This window comes from Rana temporaria, chromosome 3 (genome assembly GCF_905171775.1).
Source record: "Rana temporaria chromosome 3, aRanTem1.1, whole genome shotgun sequence".
NCBI classification, from domain to species: domain Eukaryota; kingdom Metazoa; phylum Chordata; class Amphibia; order Anura; family Ranidae; genus Rana; species Rana temporaria.
Genome location: NC_053491.1, coordinates 244541267 through 244562734, shown reverse-complemented (window position 1 = coordinate 244562734; position 21468 = coordinate 244541267). Strand labels below are relative to the sequence as shown.

At 47.4% G+C, this 21468-nt stretch overlaps 1 protein-coding gene across 1 annotated transcript in view; it reads left to right on the top strand.

Annotated features, from left to right (window-relative positions):
• The first annotated feature begins 9089 nt into the window (after positions 1 to 9089).
• Positions 9090 to 21468, top strand: part of NEURL1B (neuralized E3 ubiquitin protein ligase 1B) — a 537508-nt gene continuing 525129 nt past the window's right edge. Inside the window, exon 1 of the mRNA XM_040344539.1 lies at positions 9090 to 9318. Coding sequence (XP_040200473.1) covers positions 9267 to 9318 — 52 coding nt within the window. The 5' untranslated portion in view covers positions 9090 to 9266. The remainder of the gene's footprint in view (positions 9319 to 21468) is intronic.

Sequence of the window (21468 nt, the reverse complement as noted above, 5' to 3'; positions counted from 1 at the left end):
GTCTTTTCAAAGCTTTGGAAAAGAATGGTTTCCTTTCTGGTTCCTGCCATTCTTTTTTAATTGCTTCGATCAAGACATCATGGACTGGGAAATTTTTACTTTCCTGGTCGCCTAAACCCTCATACATTTGGTCATGCAATGATAATGGTTTTTTCTCTGTTTGAATACCCAGAGTGGCATAAATAGCTTCCAATAAGTGGTCTACATCCTCCAAGGAGAGCTTGTAGCGGGAGGGCTTCCTGGAATCACCTTCCCGAGCCTCCTCCTCTGATTCCTGTGAACCGGACACTGCGCTGTCAGGTTCCTCTTCTAGCTCCTCACTAGGAACTCTTGAAGGGCCTGCACTAGTGGAAGGTCTTACTCCCGGGACTAATGTTGTTGCCTGTACAGGAGGAGCTGACTGAAGCTGCGGGATCTGGAAGTTTTCAAAAAATGTTTTGAATGACCCAAAGGTATTAGAAAGTTCTTTCACTGATGATGCCAAATCACTTTGTTCCGCAGTGTGCTCCTGTACTAACTTCTCAATACAGTCGCTACAAATAGCCTTTTTCCATGACTCCCTAAGTGTGACTTTACAGGATGGACATCTTTTCTTTGTACTGTGGGTATTCTTGTCTTTGTCAGTTTTCTGAAAGACACAAGCGAAAATATATACCCCATGATTAGTACCGTAGCCTTCCCCCTGCTCACGGCAGGTGCGCAGTGTCTTCATATGGGCTTACCACACTAGGGGCCCTATGAATCACCCTCTGACACTGAGGGGTTAACCCACCTCCCCCTCCCTATTACCCTGGGGGGTGTAGAGGGATGGTAGGCTATTTTTTTAGGAGAGGGGAAATCCACCCTAGGTTCCCCTTACCTTGCTGTGGCTGGAGCTGGTCTCTGCTGGAGCAACATCTTTCCCCTCTGCTTCCGACATGTCTGTGTCACCAGCGCCGCGTGTGCTGTCTCTACAGCGTCTATGCAGCTCCCTCCAGCCATTGCCTGGCTCCGTTTTTGAGTTTTGCGCCCGGAACCGGAAGCCGCGAACCCGGAAGTACCCGCCCCCGTGCCTGAATGACGTCACCCGCCATCGGCTCCGAGCGGTCCTAGTACACAGCGTGGCTTGCGCGTCTGGAATCCCCATTCCTCCGGCAGCCACACACGCTGGTCTAGGACGCTGGCTGTACCTCCTCACACCGCACTCGGTGCATACAAAAATACAAAATAAAAATACAGTTGTTTTAAAAACAAATTATATTTTTTTATATTTTCTTAAAATTTTTAGCAAACGGGTAATTTTTCTCCTCCTTTGATGTATGCATCGATAAGGCGGCACTGATAGGCGGCACTGGTGGGCACTGAGAGGTGGCACTGAGAAGTGGCACTGATGAGTGTCATTGTAGGGCATTGATAGGTGGCCCTGGTGGGCACTGAGAAGTGGCACTAAAAGGTGGCACTGATAGCTGGCAGTGATGGGCACGGATGGGTGGCAGTGATGGGCACTGATTGGCACCACTAGTGGGCATTGATAGGTGGCACTTGTGGGCATTGATAGGTGGCACTTGTGGGCATTGATAGGTGACCCTGGCAGTGGGTACTGGCAACACAGAGAAGGCAGATGTGCCTCCTTCCTTTTCCGGGACCGATGTCCCTTTCACATAAGCTGGTGATCTGCTTTTTTTCTCTTCACGCTGTCAGCCCTTTAACACTCACAGTGCCCGGGCGTCAGCTGTAAAGCGCCGCTATTTTTAGCGGTACTTAACCATCGCTTTAGCGGCGCTTCTAATCCCCACTAGCGTTTTAAAAAGAGTTAAAAGCGACGCTGCCCGTTGATTTCAATGGGCAGGGGCGCTTTAGGAGCGGTGTATATACCTCTTATTAAGGGCCTCAAAGAAGCTGCTAGCAGGACTTTTTTGGCCTAAACTGATGAGCCATTGAACTTTTTTCAATATTGTGACAGTATGGCCAGTTTCACACCAGCCCATCCGCAGTGGATCACTTTTCAGTTTGCGATTAAGCAGTCACTGTCAGTGTTCAAAAGGCGATTCTGTAACCTAAAGAATGCCTGTTTTTTTTTTTTTGCTAAACAGCTTTTGACAATGGGACTAATGTGCGTAACTATAAGCCAAGTGTTTTGCTTGCATTTGAAGCACAGCCCCACTGACTTGAATGGCTGAGTTGAATTACCATGGATGGAACACGTGAACAGCTGCCTCTGGCTGGATTGGGTCATTTTAGGGGGTCTGTTTTTACCACCACCCCCCAACTGTGTGAAATAAGTCTCTATGGGTGTCCAGTATTGTGTGTCCTGTACCGTGGGCCCAGTTTTGTGTGCCCAGTATTGCGGTTGTGTGTGTAGTTGTGTGTGCGAGAATTGTGTGCAGCATTGTGTGTGTCCAGTGTTGTGTGTCTAGTATTGTGTGCAGTGTTGTGTGTGCAGCATTGTGTGTGCTGAACAGACATAGCCACAGCTATATACACACACACACACACAAACACAGCCATATACATACGCAAAAACAGTAGTGTTCAGTATTGTGGGTCCAGTATTGTGTGTGCAGTACTGTGTGTGTATAGTTGTGTGTCCAGTATTGTGTGTGCAGTATTGTGTGTGCAGTGCTGTGTGTCATCCAGTCCAGCCATAGGCCTACCTAGAAACTTTAGGGCCCCGGTGCAAGAAATCATGAAGGCATGATTTTGATACTATATTTTTTTCCATTGTACAACAAAGTAAAACATTTCTGTTTCTGATTTCAACTTTAAGGGGAGCTGCAACGATGGTACTTGAGGGGGGCTGCAACGATGGTACTTGAGGGGGGGTGGTAGCGGTGGCACTTGAGGGGGGCTAGTGGTGGTACTGGAGGGGGGTTGGTGGCGGTGGTACTGGAGGGGTGGCGGTGGTGGTACTGGAGGGGTGGTGATGGAACTGGAGGGGAGGGTGGTAGCCAACTGGAGGGGGGGTGGTGGTGGTACTGGAGAGGGGGTGGTGGTACTGGAGGAGGGGGTGGTAGTAGTGGTACTGGAGGGGTGGTAGTAGTGGTACTGGAGGGGTGGTGGTGGTACTTGGGGGGGGGGGGGGTGGTGGTGGAACTGGAGGGGAGGGTGGTAGACATCCTCTTCCCACTGCCACCTCTGCCTCTTACTGATCCCCACCACTGATCTCATCCCTATCCCCCCCCCCCCCATCATGACCTCTGTTGTAGTGGTGATGGATGGGGCGGGGGATAGGGATAAGATCAGTGGTGGGGATCAGTAAGAGGCAGAGGTGGTGGAGGTTGGGATCGATTGCAGTGCAAAATATCACGACTTACCACCAATCAATCACTCCCCCCCTCCCCCTCAAAAATAATCCTTCACCGTGCCTCCTCCAGGAATGCCTTGCCTCATGGGTAGATGGATCGTAGACGGGACAGCAGGTACTCCACGCAAAGGGGAGAGCTCCTCCCTCGCCTTCACTCAATTGGTCTGCTGACCTTTATTTTTCAGTGTCTGCACCAGTGGCGGCTGGTGCTCAAATTTTTTGGGGGGCGCAAACGTAAAAAAAAAAAAAAAAAAAATTGCAGCCTCACTGTGCCCATCAAATGCAGCCACTGTGCCATCAATTGTCACCACTGTGCCATCCACACATCACCACCAATAGAACATCATTAGAATCACCACACACGGATTCTGAGGTTCAATAATATGGGACGACGCCCTCGAGGCCGCAGACGAAGGAGAATCTTGTCTCCTGGTTCTGCTGGACCTAAGCGCGGCCTTTGACACGGTAGACCACAAACTGTTACTGATGCGATTAGCTTCGGTAGCAGGAGTCGCAGAAGGAGATTTACCATGGTTTTCTTCCTTTCTGGAAAACCGATCACAAACAGTCAAATTGGGTGCCTTCACGTCAGAAAAGCGCACTGTGTCATGTGGAGTCCCCCAAGGATCCCCCCTGTCACCGGTGCTTTTCAACATCTATCTTCGCCCTCTCTTTGACATTATCAGTAGCCAAGAACTACTCTATCACTCTTACGCAGACGATACGCAACTGTACTTGCGCATCGGCAACAAAAAGAATCATCATCCCAGTTTAGAAAAATGTCTCTCTTTGATTGACAACTGGATGACCAAGAGTTATCTTAAACTTAACAGTTCTAAAACAGAACTCCTTGTGTTTCAGGGCAGCCGAAAGAGTGAAGTGGTAACAACTTGGACACCGCCGCCCATTCTGGGCCAAATCATCAACCCTAGCTCCAAAGTCAAAAGTCTCGGGGTCATCTTCGACACCTTCATGACAATGGACGCACAAATAGGGTCAGTAGTCAGCGGAGCGCACCATCTGTTGCGCCTACTACGCAGACTTATTCCATTTATCCCCAAAGAAGACGTAGCAGTCGTGGTGGGAACAATCGTGAATTCCAGACTGGACTATGCTAACGCCCTGTACCTCGGACTCCCAAAGTACCAAATCTCCCGTCTGCAAGTCGTTCAGAATACGGCCGCCAGACTGGTGACTGGGAAAAAAAAAATGGGAATCAATCTCACCTTCGTTGAGAACCCTTCACTGGCTGCCAGTAAAAGACAGAATTGCATTTAAAGCACTCTGCCTGACACATAAGTGCATCCATGGGAAGGCTCCGCAATATCTTTGCGACAAGATAGAACCTCACAATTCCAATCGCGTTCTGCGATCCACCGACCAAAATCTGGTCAGGGTACCAAAAACTAAATACAAATCCAAAGGAGAAAGAAGGTTTGCTTTCCAGGGTCCTAGACTATGGAACGCTTTACCAACCAGCATTCGGTTGGAGGAAAACCACCTGACTTTCAGAAGACGAATCAAAACTCTGCTCTTTTGAGGTCATGAGTCATAAACAACTAGCGCCCAGAAGCGATTCAGTTCGCATGTGTTGCGCTCTATAAATTTTTCATTCATTCATTCATTCAATAATAGGGATTACCTCCTGAGAACATTAAGGTGGCTTTCTTTGCACATGAGCATACCTACCAGAGGCATCCGACATTTGATATTGTCCACATAGCACTGTATACACTATTTAGTTGCCCCAGGGGAACCACCCATTAGTATATTGGAATTTACATGTGCTCAGCTCAAAGGCAGCGCCACCACCCCTTAATATATTTAGCTTGAAGAGTAAAAAGTACCCCATATGTAGTAAAGTGCCCCTGTACAAGGTGCCTAGTGTAGCCAGAACCAACCCTGGGGTAGGCCTGTCATGTAAACCTTGCTTGGCACCCAATGAGGAGGAAAACATGGAGGATGGGACCACCACCCACTTACCCTTGCAACTTTATTTAAAATAAGTCTTTTTGAGTAGGAGTGCGTTTGCACATGTTGCGCTGAAAAAAAAGTGGTGCCAGCTGTACTTTTTTTTTTCCCTCCAGCACAGCACAAGCAACACAACACACTGGTGTAAGCTGTATTCATTCTTTTCTGATTGCTGTGTGTTGGGAATGTGTTTACAAAACACTCCCCAGTCCATCTGGTGGGCATGTACCCTAAATAAAGCAAACCCAGGAGAATGGTGTGAATGGAGCCCATCCGCCAGTCAGACACCTGGAAGTTCTTCTTTTCTATTGGGTTTGGTAAGCAGAACCTAAATGTTCGAAGCACTACAAGGCCCAGCAGACTCAGAAAATGTAATGTTGGCAGCACCATAAGGCCCAGAACATAGATGTCCACAGAGCTACAAGTCCCAGCAGAGCCAGAACATACCGCAGCACTACAAGTCCCAGTAGATCCAGAACATAGATGACCACAGCACTACAAGTCCCAGCAGAGCCGAAACATACCACAGCACTACAAGTCCCAGCAGAGCCAGAGCATAGATGTCCACAGCACTACAAGTCCCAGCAGAGCCAGAACACAGATGGCCACAGCACTACAAGTCCCAGCAGAGCCAAAACATACCACAGCACTACAAGTCCCAGCAGAGCCAGAACATAGATGACCACAGCACTACAAGTCCAAGCAGAGCCAGAACATACCGCAGCACTACAAGTCCCAGCAGAGCCAGAACATAGATGACCACAGCACTACAAGTCCCAGCAGAGCCAGAACATAGATGACCACAACACTACAAGTCCAAGCAGAGCCAGAACATACCACAGCACTACAAGTCCCAGCAGAGCCAGAACATAGATGACCACAGCACTACAAGTCCAAGCAAAGCCAGAACATACCGCAGCACTACAAGTCCCAGCAGAGCCAGAACATAGATGACCACAGCACTACAAGTCCAAGCAGAGCCAGAACATAGATGACCACAGCGCTACAAGTTTTAGCAGAGCCAGAACATACCACAGCACTACAAGTCCCAGCAGAGCCAGAACATACCACAGCACTACAAGTCCCAGCAGAGCCAGAACATAGATGACCACAGCACTATAAGTCCCAGCAGAGCCAAAACATACCAAAGCATTACAAGTCCCAGCAGAACCAGAACATAGATGACCACAGCACTACAAGTCCCAGCAGAGCCAGAACATAGATGACCACAGCACTACACGTCCCAGCAGACTTAGAATATAGATGACCACAGCACTACAAGTCCCAGCAGAGCCAGAATCTAAATGTCCACAGCACTACAAGTCCCAGCAGAGCCAGAACATACTACAAGTCCCAGCAGATCCAGAACATACCACAGCACTACAAGTCCCAGCAAAGCCAGAACATAGATGACCACAGCACTACAAGTCCCAGCAGAGCCAGAACATAGATGACCACAGCACTACAAGTCCCAGCAGAGCCAGAATATAGATGACCACAGCGCTACAAGTCCCAGCAGAGCCAGAATCTAAATGTCCACAGCACTACAAGTCCCAGCAGAGCCAGAACATAGATGACCACAGCGCTACAAGTCCCAGCAGAGCCAGAACATAGATGACCACAGCACTACAAGTCCAAGCAGAGCCAGAACATACCACAGCACTACAAGTCCCAGCAGAGCCAGAACATAGATGACCACAGCGCTACAAGTCCCAGCAGAGCCAGAATATAGATGACCACAGCGCTACAAGTCCCAGCAGAGCCAGAACATACTACAAGTCCCAGCAGATCCAGAACATACCACAGCACTACAAGAGCCAGAAAATGTAATGTTGGCAGCACCCCAAGGCCCAGAACAGATGTCCACAGAGCTACAAGTCCCAGCAGAGCCAGAACATAGATGACCACAGCACTATAAGTCCCAGCAGAGCCAAAACATACCACAGCACTACAAGTCCCAGCAGAGCCAGAACATAGATGACCACAGCACTACAAGTCCCAGCAGAGCCAGAACATAGATGACCACAGCGCTACAAGTCCCAGCAGAGCCAGAACATACCGCAGCACTACAAGTCCCAGAAGAGCCAGAACATAGATGACCACAGCACTACAAGTCCCAGAAGAGCCAGAACATAGATGACCACAGCACTACAAGTGGTAAGCAGAACCTAAATGTTCGAAGCACTACAAGGCCCAGCAGACTCAGAAAATGTAATGTTGGCAGCACCACAAGGCCCAGAACATAGATGTCCACAGAGCTACAAGTCCCAGCAGAGCCAGAATCTAAATGTCCACAGCACTACAAGTCCCAGCAGAGCCAGAACATACTACAAGTCCCAGCAGATCCAGAACATACCACAGCACTACAAGTCCCAGCAGAGCAGAGGGACCCGCAGGTCTCGTGGCTGGTTGCTGTCCATACCATCTAGCAAGTATCCAATTCATTCCACATATGAACATCAGCTAGGAAAAGTAGATTACACCCTGGCATGTACCTTTTCTGGGGTCAGCCCAGCCGTGCTTCTACTGTCCCTCGTCCCGCCCTCAATGGCGTTTCTGCCAATCGGTAACCTGATTACCAGAATCAGATTACCTGATTGGCGCCTGTCAGTCAGTCTTATCCAAGGAACGCACACCCCGTGCGTTCCGAGGATAGACATCCGGGAGACGAGGGCTGTACTCGGAAAGCCTATCAGAGCCGCTGGCTCTGATAGGCACTTCTGCTCAGCCTACCAGCTGCCGTTATTCAGGTAACCGGTGCCCCAAGATCCGGCTATCTGAATAGACCAGCGGCAGCTGGCAATAACATACATTCATGCAATGCAATACATGAATGTATGTTATTTGCGAGAGGGTGTGGCGCTGCAGCGCCCTCTATAGACGGCCGCCATCACTGCAGCTAGTAAAGAGTAAAAATGACATTTTAAGAAAAATAAAAATTCTTAAAGGGCCTGTATTTTTTTTCCCGTGACTACAGGAGGGGGGGGGGGGGGTTCGGCGCCCGGGCACCTCCTATGGACGGGCCGCCACGGACTCTGCACACACAGTCTGTCTTAGCGCTACCTTTTTTCTCTCCCCTCAGCGGGCAAAAGCCCCCCTCCCCGCGGCATGGACCGTCCCGACTAGAGTTGCCACCTCATCCCTTTAAAAAGGAACACATATGAATTACACAGGTTCTGAGGTTAATTTAATGCAGGAAAGGCACCAAATTAGTCTAATTACCTCCTTAATTAGCCACAGAACCTGTGTAATTAATATGTGTTCCTTTTTAAAGGGATGAGGTGGCAACCCTAGTCCCGACACATGATGACAAATGAACACTGTCACACACACTGGACAGTCAGGTGGGCCCCTCACAGTCATACTGATGAACGGGCGGTCGGCGGGCCCCCCTGAAGTGGCTGAGAACTACAGGGCCCAGTCGCCAGTGTAACTGTTGCGACCCTGATAATTTCGCCACTGAGTTCATTAGAGTTGCCACCACATCCATTTAAACCCGAACACATATTGATTAGACAGGTTCTGTGGGTGATTAAGGTGGCAATTAATCTCACTTAGTGCCTTACCTGCATTAAATGAACCTCGGAACCTGTGTAATTCATGTTTTAGGGATGAGGTGGCAACCCTAGTGTACAGTATTGTGTGTGCAGTAGTGTGCGCAGTGTTGGGTGTCCAGTACTGTGTGTACTGAGCAGACATAGCCACGGCCATATATACACATACACACACAGCCATATACACATACACAGCCATATATACACATAGCCATATATACACACACAGCCATACACACACAACCATATACATATATATACACACAGGCATAGAAGTGTACACAGCGCTGGAAGGCTGGACTCGGCAGACACGTGACTGCAGTTCAAACCTGGCGGCGGCGGGAGATGAGGAGACAGGAGAGCTGCCAGGTGTATTACCCGCCATACTTCAGACTGGCAACTGACCGGCCGACACCACAGCTCCTTCGGAACCTGCAACTCACCGCCGCGCACTACTCATGGGGAACGAGGAGAGCTTGCCCGGACCAAGACATCACACCTGTGATAAGGGTAAGACTGCTGACGCTGTTCCCTCCTTCTGCCAGCAGAGGGCAGCTAGAGCAGATGAGACATATGTACTGTACATAGGTGACAACAAGGTAAACACGAGGACCTATAGACTTGATAATACATGGAAATGATCAATGCTGACATACCGTAGAACACATACACAGACATAGTAAGCATTTCTACTTTCATGTAAATACATTTTTGCTTGATTTGTATGTTTACTTTAGATCCTCAGTAAAAGTCTTTTTTTCTTCAGTTCTGGCTGTTGTGAGTTTGATGCACTTGGCTATTATTATGGACATAAATAGAGCGATTTTATATACTATATTATATTACTGTTTTCTATTATTCTATTATATATATATATATATATATATATATATATATATATATATATATATATATATATATATATATATATATATATATATAGTGTTTTCCATAGATCTAATCAAAAATACGATAGAAGATTATAAAGATCAACCAATGCGCCGTATACAAAACGGTCATATTGAATGACATAGTTTCCCACAATCTGGTTTTCCGTCCGGACTGATCAGAATAATTTCTATTAAATCAAACAGTTTTTCTTGAAATCGATTGATGGCGAGTTTTTTCCTCAATTAAGATGTTTTGTAGTTAGGGGTGGGTGCCATCATCCATATTATATAGAAAAAGGAGCCTGGGGCCACCTGAGATGTGCCCCTGGCAAGGGGAAGGTAGGTTTGCACTCTCGGTATCTCAAGGACTTAGACAAGGTATATTTTAAAAATAAAATGTAACCCCTTGCCGACCAGCCAACGTCATTATACTGCGGCAGGTTGGCACCATCCCACGAGCCATCGTAGCTGTACGTAGGCTCCTTTAAGTAGGCGTGCGCCCCCACTGTGGGGGGGCCAATGCTCGTGCCCAGCGGTCAAGGGCACAAGAGACAGAACAGGGACGTGTGTGGAAACACACATATTCCTGTTCTGAGAGGAGATGCTGATCGTGAGTTCCTACTAGCTGGGAGCCAGGATCTGTGATCTCCCATAGTCAGTCCCATTCCCCCACAGTTAGAACACCCACTAGGGAACACAGTTAACCCCTTGATCGCCCCCTAGTGTTAACTTCTACCCTGCCAGTGACATTTACACAGTAATTAGTGCATTTTTATAGCACTGATCGCTGTATAATGTCCCAAAACGTGTCAAACGTCTCCGATCTGTCCTCCATAATGTCGCAGTCCTGATAAAAATGGCAGAACGCCGCCAATAAAAACGAAAACTAAAAATGCCATAAATCTATCCCCTATTTTGTAGACGCTATAACTTTTGCTAAAACCAAACAATATACGCTTACTGTGATTTTTATTACCAAAAATAAGTAGAATACATATCGGCCTAGACTGATGAAAAAATGAACTTTTTAAAAAAAATGGGGATATTTATTCTACCAAAAAGTACTAAATATTGTGTTTTTTTTGGGAGCCACGTCGCACGACCGCGCAATTGTTGGTTAAAGTGACGCAAAAAATGGCCTGGTCATTGAGCAGCCAAATCTTCCGGGGCTGAAGTGGTTAATGAAAATGGAAAAAAACAATATGGTATAAACCATATGTACAAAAGTATTAGTACAATCAGTAATTACAACCGTGTACAATGCTGGAATATTGTCGAGAAAACGATAGTTGACCCCCAAGGGTTGATATGTGGTATTGAATGTTATGCGTCTTGCCAGCTCTCCTCTACTACAAAAACTGCCATGTTTTTTGAAGACACTTTGCACTGCAGCACTGAGATGGGACGAGAAACATTTTGTTATGGGGAAGTTGGACATATATGTTTTAGGACATTGCAATGCATATGTTAAAATGCAACAATAAATGTAAATAGGCCCTAAATGTTTTCCTAATATTTAGGAAAACAGTTGGAGCTGTCCTAACACACTTTAACATGCAGTATAACAGTTGGCATGTATGCAGTAAAGCATTCAGAATACCTTTGCTTGATGGGGGCTGTCTTTTTTTTATTTTAAAAATAAAATAAAAAATGTAGGGTCCATTTACATCTGTGTGTGTGTGCAGAGGTGCGTTTTTTTTTTTTTTTGTAGTGTTAGGCAGGTGCATTATGATGTCAACACGCATTTTCTTTGTGCGTTAAGTTGTGTTTGGGTGTACATTGACATACATTTTCAGGGTTTTTTTTTTTTTTTTTTTTTGTGACTGCAACATTATGGCGGACACATCGGACACTTTTGACACATTTTTGGGACCATTTTCATTTTCACAGCGAAAAGTGCTATAAAAATGCACTGATTACTGTGAAAATGGCAGTGAAGGGGTTAACCAGAAGGGGGCGCTGTAGGGGTTAAGTGTGTTGTAAGGGATTGTTCTTACTGTGGGGGGGGGGGGGGGCACGGCTGTGCGTGTGACGTCACTGATCGTCCTTCCCTAACACAGGGAACAGACGATCACTGACTGCCACACTAGGAAGAACGGGGAAGGTTTGTTTACACTCACCCCTCCCATTCCTCCTCTTTGTGACCCAAACGTGGGACACCGGCGGCGATCGGGTCCCTGGTCGCGAGCGCGCCGCCCACGACCCACGGCTGGGCATCTTAAAGGGGACGTACCTGTACGTCCATGTGCCCAGCCGTGCCATTCTGCCGACGTAAATTGTCATGCAGCGGTCCTTAAGCTGTTAAGGTGTAAAGTAGCACTCTGAAACAAACCTAAATAACATAAAAAAGTGGCACAAACAATACAAAGGGGTCTGGTATTAAAAAATAAATAAAAAACAAAACAACAACAAAACAACTGTGCCGATGTCTCAAATTTGCTTTTCCAAATTGCATTGAAACTTCCTCCATCACTTATAACAACACTTGCAAATTATAGGTAGGTCATGACTAGTAAAAGTATTAGATAAGTGGGAAGATGCCTGTCACTCAGCAGTATAGAAGGTATCTGGGTAACTTTTACACTTTCATTGTAAGACAACCTCTTTCACTAACCTTAGATAGTAAAAAAAAAAAAAAAAATTCCCTTCAGTTTGAAATGTTTGCATAATTTATGACGGTGGACTTTATTCAGCATCAGACCTTTACCCAGACAAACACTGCACACTGGTTGCACCAGAGAGGTCCTACATATTTAAAACATGCACTTCCTATATTTGTTTTTTATTAAAATTTGTAAATTGTCAAATTATTATACATTTTCTTATGGCTGCTGCTCAGTGTTCTTCCTTTATTTTATATTCACTATTACTCTTTGCAGCACAGAGCAGACCTTTCACAGCACCCTACTATTTTATATTGTGGCCTAAAGTTTATTATATTGTTATGCCAAAAAAATAATCAGCAAAATAGATAATTAAAATTAATATATAATGTGTGTGTGTGTGTGTGTAAATTTTTTTTATTTATTTTTATTTTTAAGGAACATATTTGTTGCAAACGCTAGATGGCGCCAGTTCTCCAAAAAAGTTTTCTTGCGTTATGGTTTTCAGGCCCGATATAAGTAATTTAGAACTTGAATTCCGTCTTGTAGTTTAAGGGTACTTTCACACTGAGGCGCTTGGTGCGCTGGCGGTAAAGCGCCGCTATTTTTAGCGTGGTTTTACCGCGATTTTTGGGTGCTAGCGGGCCGAAAAGGGGTTAAACCTGCCCGCAAAAACGTCGCTTTGTAGCGTTTTGCAGCATTTTGGAGGCGCTACCCCATTGATTTCAATGGGCAGGGGCTCTATAGGTGCAGTATTTTTACCGCTCCTACCGCGCCTCAAAGATGCAGCTGGCAGGACTTTTTTTAGCGTCCCGCCAGTGCAACACTCCAGTGTGAAAGCCCACAGGCTTTTACACTGGATAGAAAGAAGCGGCTATTTCAGGGCGCATTGCAGGCGCTATTTTTAGTGCAATAGCACCTGCAAAGCGCCTCAGTGTGAAAGCAGCCTAAGGCTCCATGTACGCTGGGCTTTAAAAAACGCCAGTTCCCTTGGCAAAAAAAACACTTACAGTTTTTTTTGCACATAGTTTAACCACTTGCCCACCACCTCATAGTCAAAATACGTCCTGTTTTTAAAGATGGATATCTCGGTAACGGCAGCAGCTGCTGCCACAACCGAGATATCCATCTCTTCAGTGGGCGGTTCTGTTAATGATAACGGTGGTCTCCGCGGCGGATTCGCCGTGAGATCACCGTTATGGGTGGCGGGAGAGGCCCCCCCCTCCCGCCACTCTCCCGCGCCCTACGCCGCTTACTGGAGCCGTCGGTAGCGGCGGAGGCGATCGGGACTGTTCGGCAGCTGACTGGGGATGTGAGTGAGGGAAAAATCGCCCCCACCCGTCCCCATAGCTCTGCTGGGCGGAAGTGACGTCAAAACGTCAGTCCCGCCCAGCGTCTTAAAGAAACATTTTTTTTTTTTTGTCATTTGAAAAAATTACAGTTTCAATTTTTTTTTCTTTTTTTTTTTTTGCATTTTAGTCTAAATATGAGATCTGAGGACTTTTTGACCCCAGATCTCATATTTAAGAGGACCTGTCATGCTTTTTTCTATTACAAGGGATGTTAACATTCCTTGTAATAGGAATAAAAGTGATCAATTTTTTATTTTATTTCAGTGTAAAAAAAATTCTAAACTAAATAAAAATAAATAAGAAAACAAAAAATTTTTTTTTAAAGCGCCCCGTCCCGACGAGCTTGCGCACAGAAGCGAACGCATACGCGAGTAGTGCCCGCATATGAAAACTGTGTTCAAACCACACAAGTGAGGTATCGCCGCGATCGTTAGAGCGAGAGCAATAATTCTAGCCCTAGACCTCCTCTGTAACTCAAAAAATGCAACCTGTAGAATTTTTTAAACGTCGCCTATCGTGATTTTTAAGGGTAAAAGTTTGACGCCATGCCACGAGCGGGCGCAATTTTTAAGCGTGACATGTTGGGTATCATTTTACTCGGCGTAACTTTATCTTTCACAATATATAAAAAAATTGGGCAAAATGTATTGTCTTATTTTTTTAATTAAAAAAAGTGCGCTTGTAAGACCGCTGCGCAAATACGGTGTGACAAAAAGTATTGCAATGACTGCCATTTTATTCCCTAGGATGTCTGCTAAAAAAAAATATATAATGTTTGGGGGTTCTGATTAATTTTCTAGCAAAAAAAATGGGATTTTTACATGGAGAGAAGTGCCAGAATAGGCCCGGTGGGCAAGTGTTAAGCAAGTTTTGCGATTTTTTTTTTTTTTTTTTTTTTTTTTTTTTCTGCCAGAAAGCTCCAATCAGAAATGCAAATCAGAAGTTTTCTTTTTTCCCTGCCTCTAAACGTTGAGCTTAAGGGCTCTTTCACACGGGACGGATCCGTGATGATCCGCCCCGTGAACCTCCGCTTGCTCAGCGGGGATCGCTCCGCTGAGCCGGCAGATGACAGGGCGGTCCCCACACACTGTGCAGGGACCGCCCTGTCAGATTTCCGCTCTCCCCTACGGGAGGATCGGATGAACACGGACCGTCTGTCCGTTTTCACCCGATCCAATCCACTAAACTTTCAGAAGCGTTTGGAGGCATAAGCGTTTAGGGGCAGTAGAAACAAACTATAGCCTGTGCGTCCAGGTGCTGTAAAAATGAAAAATGCTCCATATACGCCCCCTGTAACTGTTAGCTGTTAGCCAGGTTTGGCGTTTTTAGGCGTTTTTACATTATAGGGAGTGTTTTTACTAAAAAAAATATAGCAAAAAAACGCTAACGCCCATAAACGCTATTCAAAAACGCAGCTAACAATCGCATTTTTAACACTGCTTTTTTCCTGTCTGCAACACTGGTGTTTTTTTTTACTTTTAATCTTTCACATTATATACAACATTACACATTTCACATTGTATACAAAAGAATTGGGCTAACTTTACTGTTTTTTTTTTTTTTTTTAAAAATGCTGCTCAAAAACCGTGTGAGATAAAAAGTTGCAACGACCGCCATCTTCTTCTCTTGGGTCTCTGCTAAGTATATAATGTTTTCGGGTTCTGTGTAATTTTCTAGAAAAAAAAATATGATTTTTACATGTAGGAGAGAAATGTCAGAATTGACCTGGGTGGCAAGTGGTTAAGCGGCGCTTTTCGTGCACTAGCGTGGGCGCTTTTAACCCCAAAGAAGGGGTTAAAAACTCCTGTGTTGCGGTGCTTCTGAATCGCTTTTCAGGCACTTTGAAAACACTACCTATTCATTCCAATGGGCAGGGGCGTTTTTGAAGCGCTGTATACAGTGCTCCCAAACCGACCTAAGAATGCTGCTTACAGGACTTTTTCTAACATCCCACAAGTGCATTGCCCAGGTCTGAAAGCACCTATTGCAGAGAATGGGAGGCAGTTTTCAGGCGCTATTTCTAGCGTTAAACCGCTTTTTTTTTTTTAATTAATTGAAGTGTATAAATACAGTGTGACATAAAATACTGCAATAATGTTTGGGGGTCCTAAGTAATTTTCTAGCAGAAAATACAGATTTTAACTTGTAAGCAACAAGTGTCAGAAAAAGGCTTAGGGCTCTTTCACACGGGCGGCCCGTTCAGGTCTGCCTGCCAGTTTTTTAGGTGGACCTGAATGGGCGCTCCGTGCTCCTCTATGGAGCCGCGGATGTCAGCGGTGACATGCCTGCTGACATCCGACCCGCTCCGATCCGCCAAAGTGTGATGGAGGAAAAACCTACTTTTATCCGTCTGGCGGATCGCATCGGGTGAACACGGACAGACGGTCTGTGTTCATCCGATCCTCCCCATAGGGGATAGCGGAAAAAAGACAGGGCGGTCCCTGCACAGTGTGCGGGGACCGCCCTGTCATCTGCCAGCTCAGCGGGGATCAACGGAACGATCCCCGCTGAGCAAGCGGAGGTTCACGGGGCAGATCATCACTGATCCACACCGTGTGAAAGGGGCCTTAGTCTTTTTGTGGTTAATGAACGCATAGGATAACATCGATCTGCTTCTACTGGCAAAATTCAAAACTCTTGTAGAAGCAGCGATTATTTTATTTTTTAAACCAGTGTGCATGAAGCCTTGGGGTGCAGTCATACTTGCAAATGCCCCCAGCTCGGCTATTAGATGTGAGAACCCCAGATGGGGTTACCGCAATTGGCTACGAGGATTAGCCCCATTGAAAGTAATGGGAGGCTGCTGGCTCCCGCAGCTAGTAGCCCCCACTCACATCTAATATTTCATGCAGTGAGCACAGGTGAGTGATTGGTTCCTGGATGCAGGCAGTCTGTCATGTGATTGCTGCGTGAAGGAGACAGGAGGTACATTTATTGTTCTCCCCTGAGATTTTGTTGAGTGCAAATGTTTGCCATAACCCTGAATTGAGCCCCAAGGGAGAAGTTAGGACTGGGCAATTTTGAGTCTTGCGTTTGCTAAAAAAGTTGTAAAAGTTTATCCTGGTGGGTGCAACCTTCCTGCTGTGTCCAGTAATTTGGGACTTACTTAAATTGTAAATATTTTACAGAACCACTTTTGGAGAGTTACAGTATATGTAGCTACTTTCAGGTAATTGAACACTAGAAAAATAAACTGCAGGGACATTCCCCTATAAACCTCTCCAATTCCAGATAGTCTCAGTTGTTTTACTGGCTTCCCTAAGTGATAGATATCATCTCTCTCTACTAAGAGAAGCTTACCTTCTTATAGGGAGGAATTTTCTCTATCTCTCCTTCGCTTGATGATAATTTTCCAAGATGATTCCTCAATCAATTGAGTGCATCATAGCCACTGCGGCTTTTTATGCAGCTTCCAGATCAGTAGACTCCTCAGTAGAGCCTTGGGAGAACCATACCCGGACCCCACCTGGTGGAAATGCATGGCTGGCTTCTCTGGGCAAGGCTAGGGCAGTGCTACTGTGCCCATGCTCATTACCCAATTAGTGTCTAGTGGGCGTACAATAATGGGTGCCATCTTTTTTTCACAGGAGTTACTACTACCCCCTGTGCACCTTGCCTCTTTTTATTTGCAGACATGAGTCTAGACTGGCAGCATCTCCTGGTTCTCTCTCTGAGGGCACATTACAAGTCGCTATGCTTACAGTACCTGGGTTACTATGAGCTTGTGAGTACCCCTTTGAGGACAATTTACAGACACAGGTGCAGGAAAAGGGAATTGGATGGAATTTCTAGCTCAGCCTAGCATAACTCACTTGGGAGTGATAGTACATCTGTTTAGGGCTCTAGTACCCTTTTCCCTGATGGTTCCCCCAGTCTTGTGTCTTATGGATATCTAGCTGGCTCATCAGCCATACCTGCTTGAGGCCATAGATTGGGGGGGGGGGGATTGGCACAGTACCCCTTTGACCTTGTCTCCTGAATTGGTTTTTGATTTCACCCTTGATTCAGATGCAGTGCTTGGGGAGGAGATGCCAGTAGAGGAGTATGGACAAGATGACATGCCTGCCACAGAGATTTCTTCCAAACTAAATGAGACCTTTGCTATGCTTGTAAGCAGGTTCAGTCTGTTGTCTCCACTGCAGGTGATGCTCAACCACAATGGCAATGCAGAGGAAGTGGAAGTTATGGCTCCTCTATGGTTTCCAGAGTCACCGAGGCAGTGATTAGATTGGATGCTGGTCGCCCATGTGAATGTGGCAGCCATCTTGGGTGGGGCAGACCCTGGACCCTGGGTTTGGTATGAATACACCTGTGGGTAGTGAAGGGACAGGTCACCGATCTGGTAGGGACAGTAATAGCAGCAGGGAAAGGTTCCAGATGAGTAGGGAAAGCTTAGGGCTCTGCAATCTCCTTGGACATCTTCCTTTTTGGACACAGAATAGCCAGGCCATATTCTGCCCCTCCAGAGAGACGCTGTCAGCTGCTAGCTGCCCTGCTACACACTGTTGGCATACAAGAGTTTTTCCGGTTGGGCCTTCTCCCACTGGGTTTGTTATGAACTGTTTTGGCTTTACTTCAATACAAGCTTTACTAATTGCACCTGGACTGTGTGTGTGGTATTGATGCCGCACCTTTCTGCACTCACCCACATGCTTATTGATGCTGTAAGCTCTAGTTTGGCGTTTGAGCAACCAGAGTTTACTCACCTTATGGTGTCCAGTATAGCATCTCCTAAACTCCCCAGCTAAGCTAAGACTTTCCTGGTCCACTCGCTCGTGGAACCTCTGCTTTATGGATACTGGTCTCACCTGGAGGAGATTTTTACTATTCCAAAATGTTTCACCCAACAGTATCCTATTTAGAGGTCGACCGATATGGGTTTTTCTCTGGCCGATGCCGATGCCGATATTTAGAAATCGGGGCAGCCGATGGCCGATATATGAGGCCGATTTTTGCGGCCGATATTTTGGGCCGATTTTTGGATTGGGATGCATTGTGGAGGAGGATGGATGGTGCTGGGCGTGGGTGGGAGATGCGTTGTGGAGGGGGAAAGATGGTGCTGGCTGTGCGTGGGGGATGCATTGTGGAGGGGGATGGATGAATGGTGCTGGGTGTGGGTGGGGGATGTGTTGTGGAGGGGGATAGATGGATGGTGCTGGCGGTGGATGTGTTGTGAAGGGGGATGGATGGATGCAGCTGGCCGTGGGTGGGGGATGCATTGTGAAGGGGGATGGATGGATGCAGCTGGCCGTGGGTGGGGGATGCATTGTGAAGGGGGATGGATGGATGCAGCTGGCCGTGGGTGGGGGATGTATTGTGAAGGGGGATGGATGGATGCAGCTGGCCGTGGGTGGGGGATGCATTGTGAAGGGGGATGGATGGATGGAGCTGGCCGTGGGTGGGGGATGTATTGTGAAGGGGGATGGATGGATGCAGCTGGCCGTGGGTGGGGGATGTATTGTGAAGGGGGATGGATGGATGAAGCTGGCCGTGGGTGGGGGATGCATTGTGAAGGGGGATGGATGGATGCAGCTGGCCGTGGGTGGGGGATGCATTGTGAAGGGGGATGCATTGTGAAGGGGGATGGATGGATGCAGCTGGCCGTGGGTGGGGGATGCATTGTGAAGGGGGATGGATGGATGCAGCTGGCCGTGGGATGCATTGTGAAGGGGGATGGATGGAGCTGGCCGTGGGTGGGGGATGTATTGTGAAGGGGGATGGATGGATGCAGCTGGCCGTGGGATGCATTGTGAAGGGGGATGGATGGATGGAGCTGGCTGTGGGTGGGGGATGTATTGTGAAGGGGGATGGATGGATGCAGCTGGCCGTGGGTGGGGGATGTATTGTGAAGGGGGATGGATGGATGAAGCTGGCCGTGGGTGGGGGATGTATTGTGAAGGGGGATGGATGGATGCAGCTGGCCGTGGGTGGGGGATGCATTGTGAAGGGGGATGGATGGATGGATGGAGCTGGCCGTGGGTGGGGGATGTATTGTGAAGGGGGATGGATGGAGCTGGCCGTGGGTGGGGGATGTATTGTGAAGGGGGATGGATGGATGCAGCTGGCCGTGGGTGGGGGATGTATTGTGAAGGGGGATGGATGGATGAAGCTGGCCGTGGGTGGGGGATTCATTGTGAAGGGGGATGGATGGATGCAGCTGGCCGTGGGTGGGGGATGTATTGTGAAGGGGGATGGATGGATGGATGGAGCTGGCCGTGGGTGGGGGATGCATTGTGAAGGGGGATGGATGGATGGAGCTGGCCGTGGGTGGGGGATGCATTGTGAAGGGGGATGGATGGATGGAGCTGGCCGTGGGTGGGGGATGCATTGTGAAGGGGGATGGATGGATGGAGCTGGCCGTGGGTGGGAGATGCTTTGTAGAGGGGGGTGGATGGATGGAGCTGGCCGTGGGTGGGGATGGATATATATATATAAAATGAGTGTGTATACAGGAGAGGGGTGTGCTCTGACATGTACACACTGTTCCCTCCAGCACTGCCCATTGGATGACACCTGTGAGCTCCCACGTGAGTTGGAGTACTATGTACAATCACTAGAGAGCCGAGGCACCTATCAGAGGTAATAGGAATACTGTACATTACCCCAGTCTCCAGCAGCACGAGAAATTAATCCTTCAGCCACGCTGCTGGTAGCCTGCGCGCCGGCCCCGCCCCCCCTTACCTCGGCGGGCTGTAGCAGAAAGCAAACTTGTCACAAGCCTGAGCAGCTGCAGTAGTTGTCTGCGCGAAGAGATCACAAAAGCTTCCTGCATGCTGGGACGGTGGCGGGATTACTGAACATGGGCTCTAGGCTACGGCTGGAGCCGTAGCCTAGAGCCCATGTTCAGTAATCCCGCCAACGTCCCAGCATGCAGGAAGCTTTTGTGATCTCTTTGCGCAGACAACTTGTACTGCAGCTGCTCGGGCTTGTGACAAGTTTGCTTTCTGCTACAGTACAGCCCGCCGAGGTAAGGGGGGGCGGGGCCGGCGCGCAGGCTACCAGCAGCGTGGCTGAAGGATTCATTTCTCGTGCTGCTGTAGGTGGAGCGGGGTTTTAGCGCGGCAGCCGAAAATCGGCCGATTTTTTTACAATAATCGGCCGATGCCGATTTCTTAAAAACGGCCAAATATCGGCCGATATATCGGCCGACCGATATATCGGTCGACCTCTAATCCTATTGGTAATTTGTGTTTTCTGTTGCAGATCTTGCCATTTCTTGCCTTAATATGACTCTCACGGCGCCTTTTTGAAGGATTATCATTGTTCAAAGACCCTATAGATAAGAGGTTAATAGCCCTTTCTAAGGCTGTATTCTTGTACCATGGCATGAGGTGTCTATGGCAGTCTGTCAGACCATTGCTCTCTGTACTAAGTTACGGCCCAAAATCCTAGTTCCGTTCTTACAGGCGCCACTGTCCACCATCAGTTAGACCTGTTACTTAGAGCAAGGATGTCAAACTCGATTTCATCATGGGCTGCATCAGAATTACAGTTGCCCTCAGTTCCCGGAGAGGTGCGAGGGCCAAATGAAATGGCCTAGCGGAACAGATTCGGCCCACGGGCCTTGTGTTTGATACATAGGACCTACTGCTTGAATAGCATGGCGGATACACTACCAAATATCAAGGATCAGGCATCTCTCTTTCCACAGGCACAGAATTCTCTGGTTGTAATGCTGGCCAGCTGAAATGCTTTGAGTGGTTGAAGATAAGCTCCTGTCGTCCATTGGATAATTACATCAATGAGATTATGGGAAGTATGAGTACTCTCCTCTCCCATTCTGCCTTGTTGGCTTTCCCATAAAAGTGGGTGGAT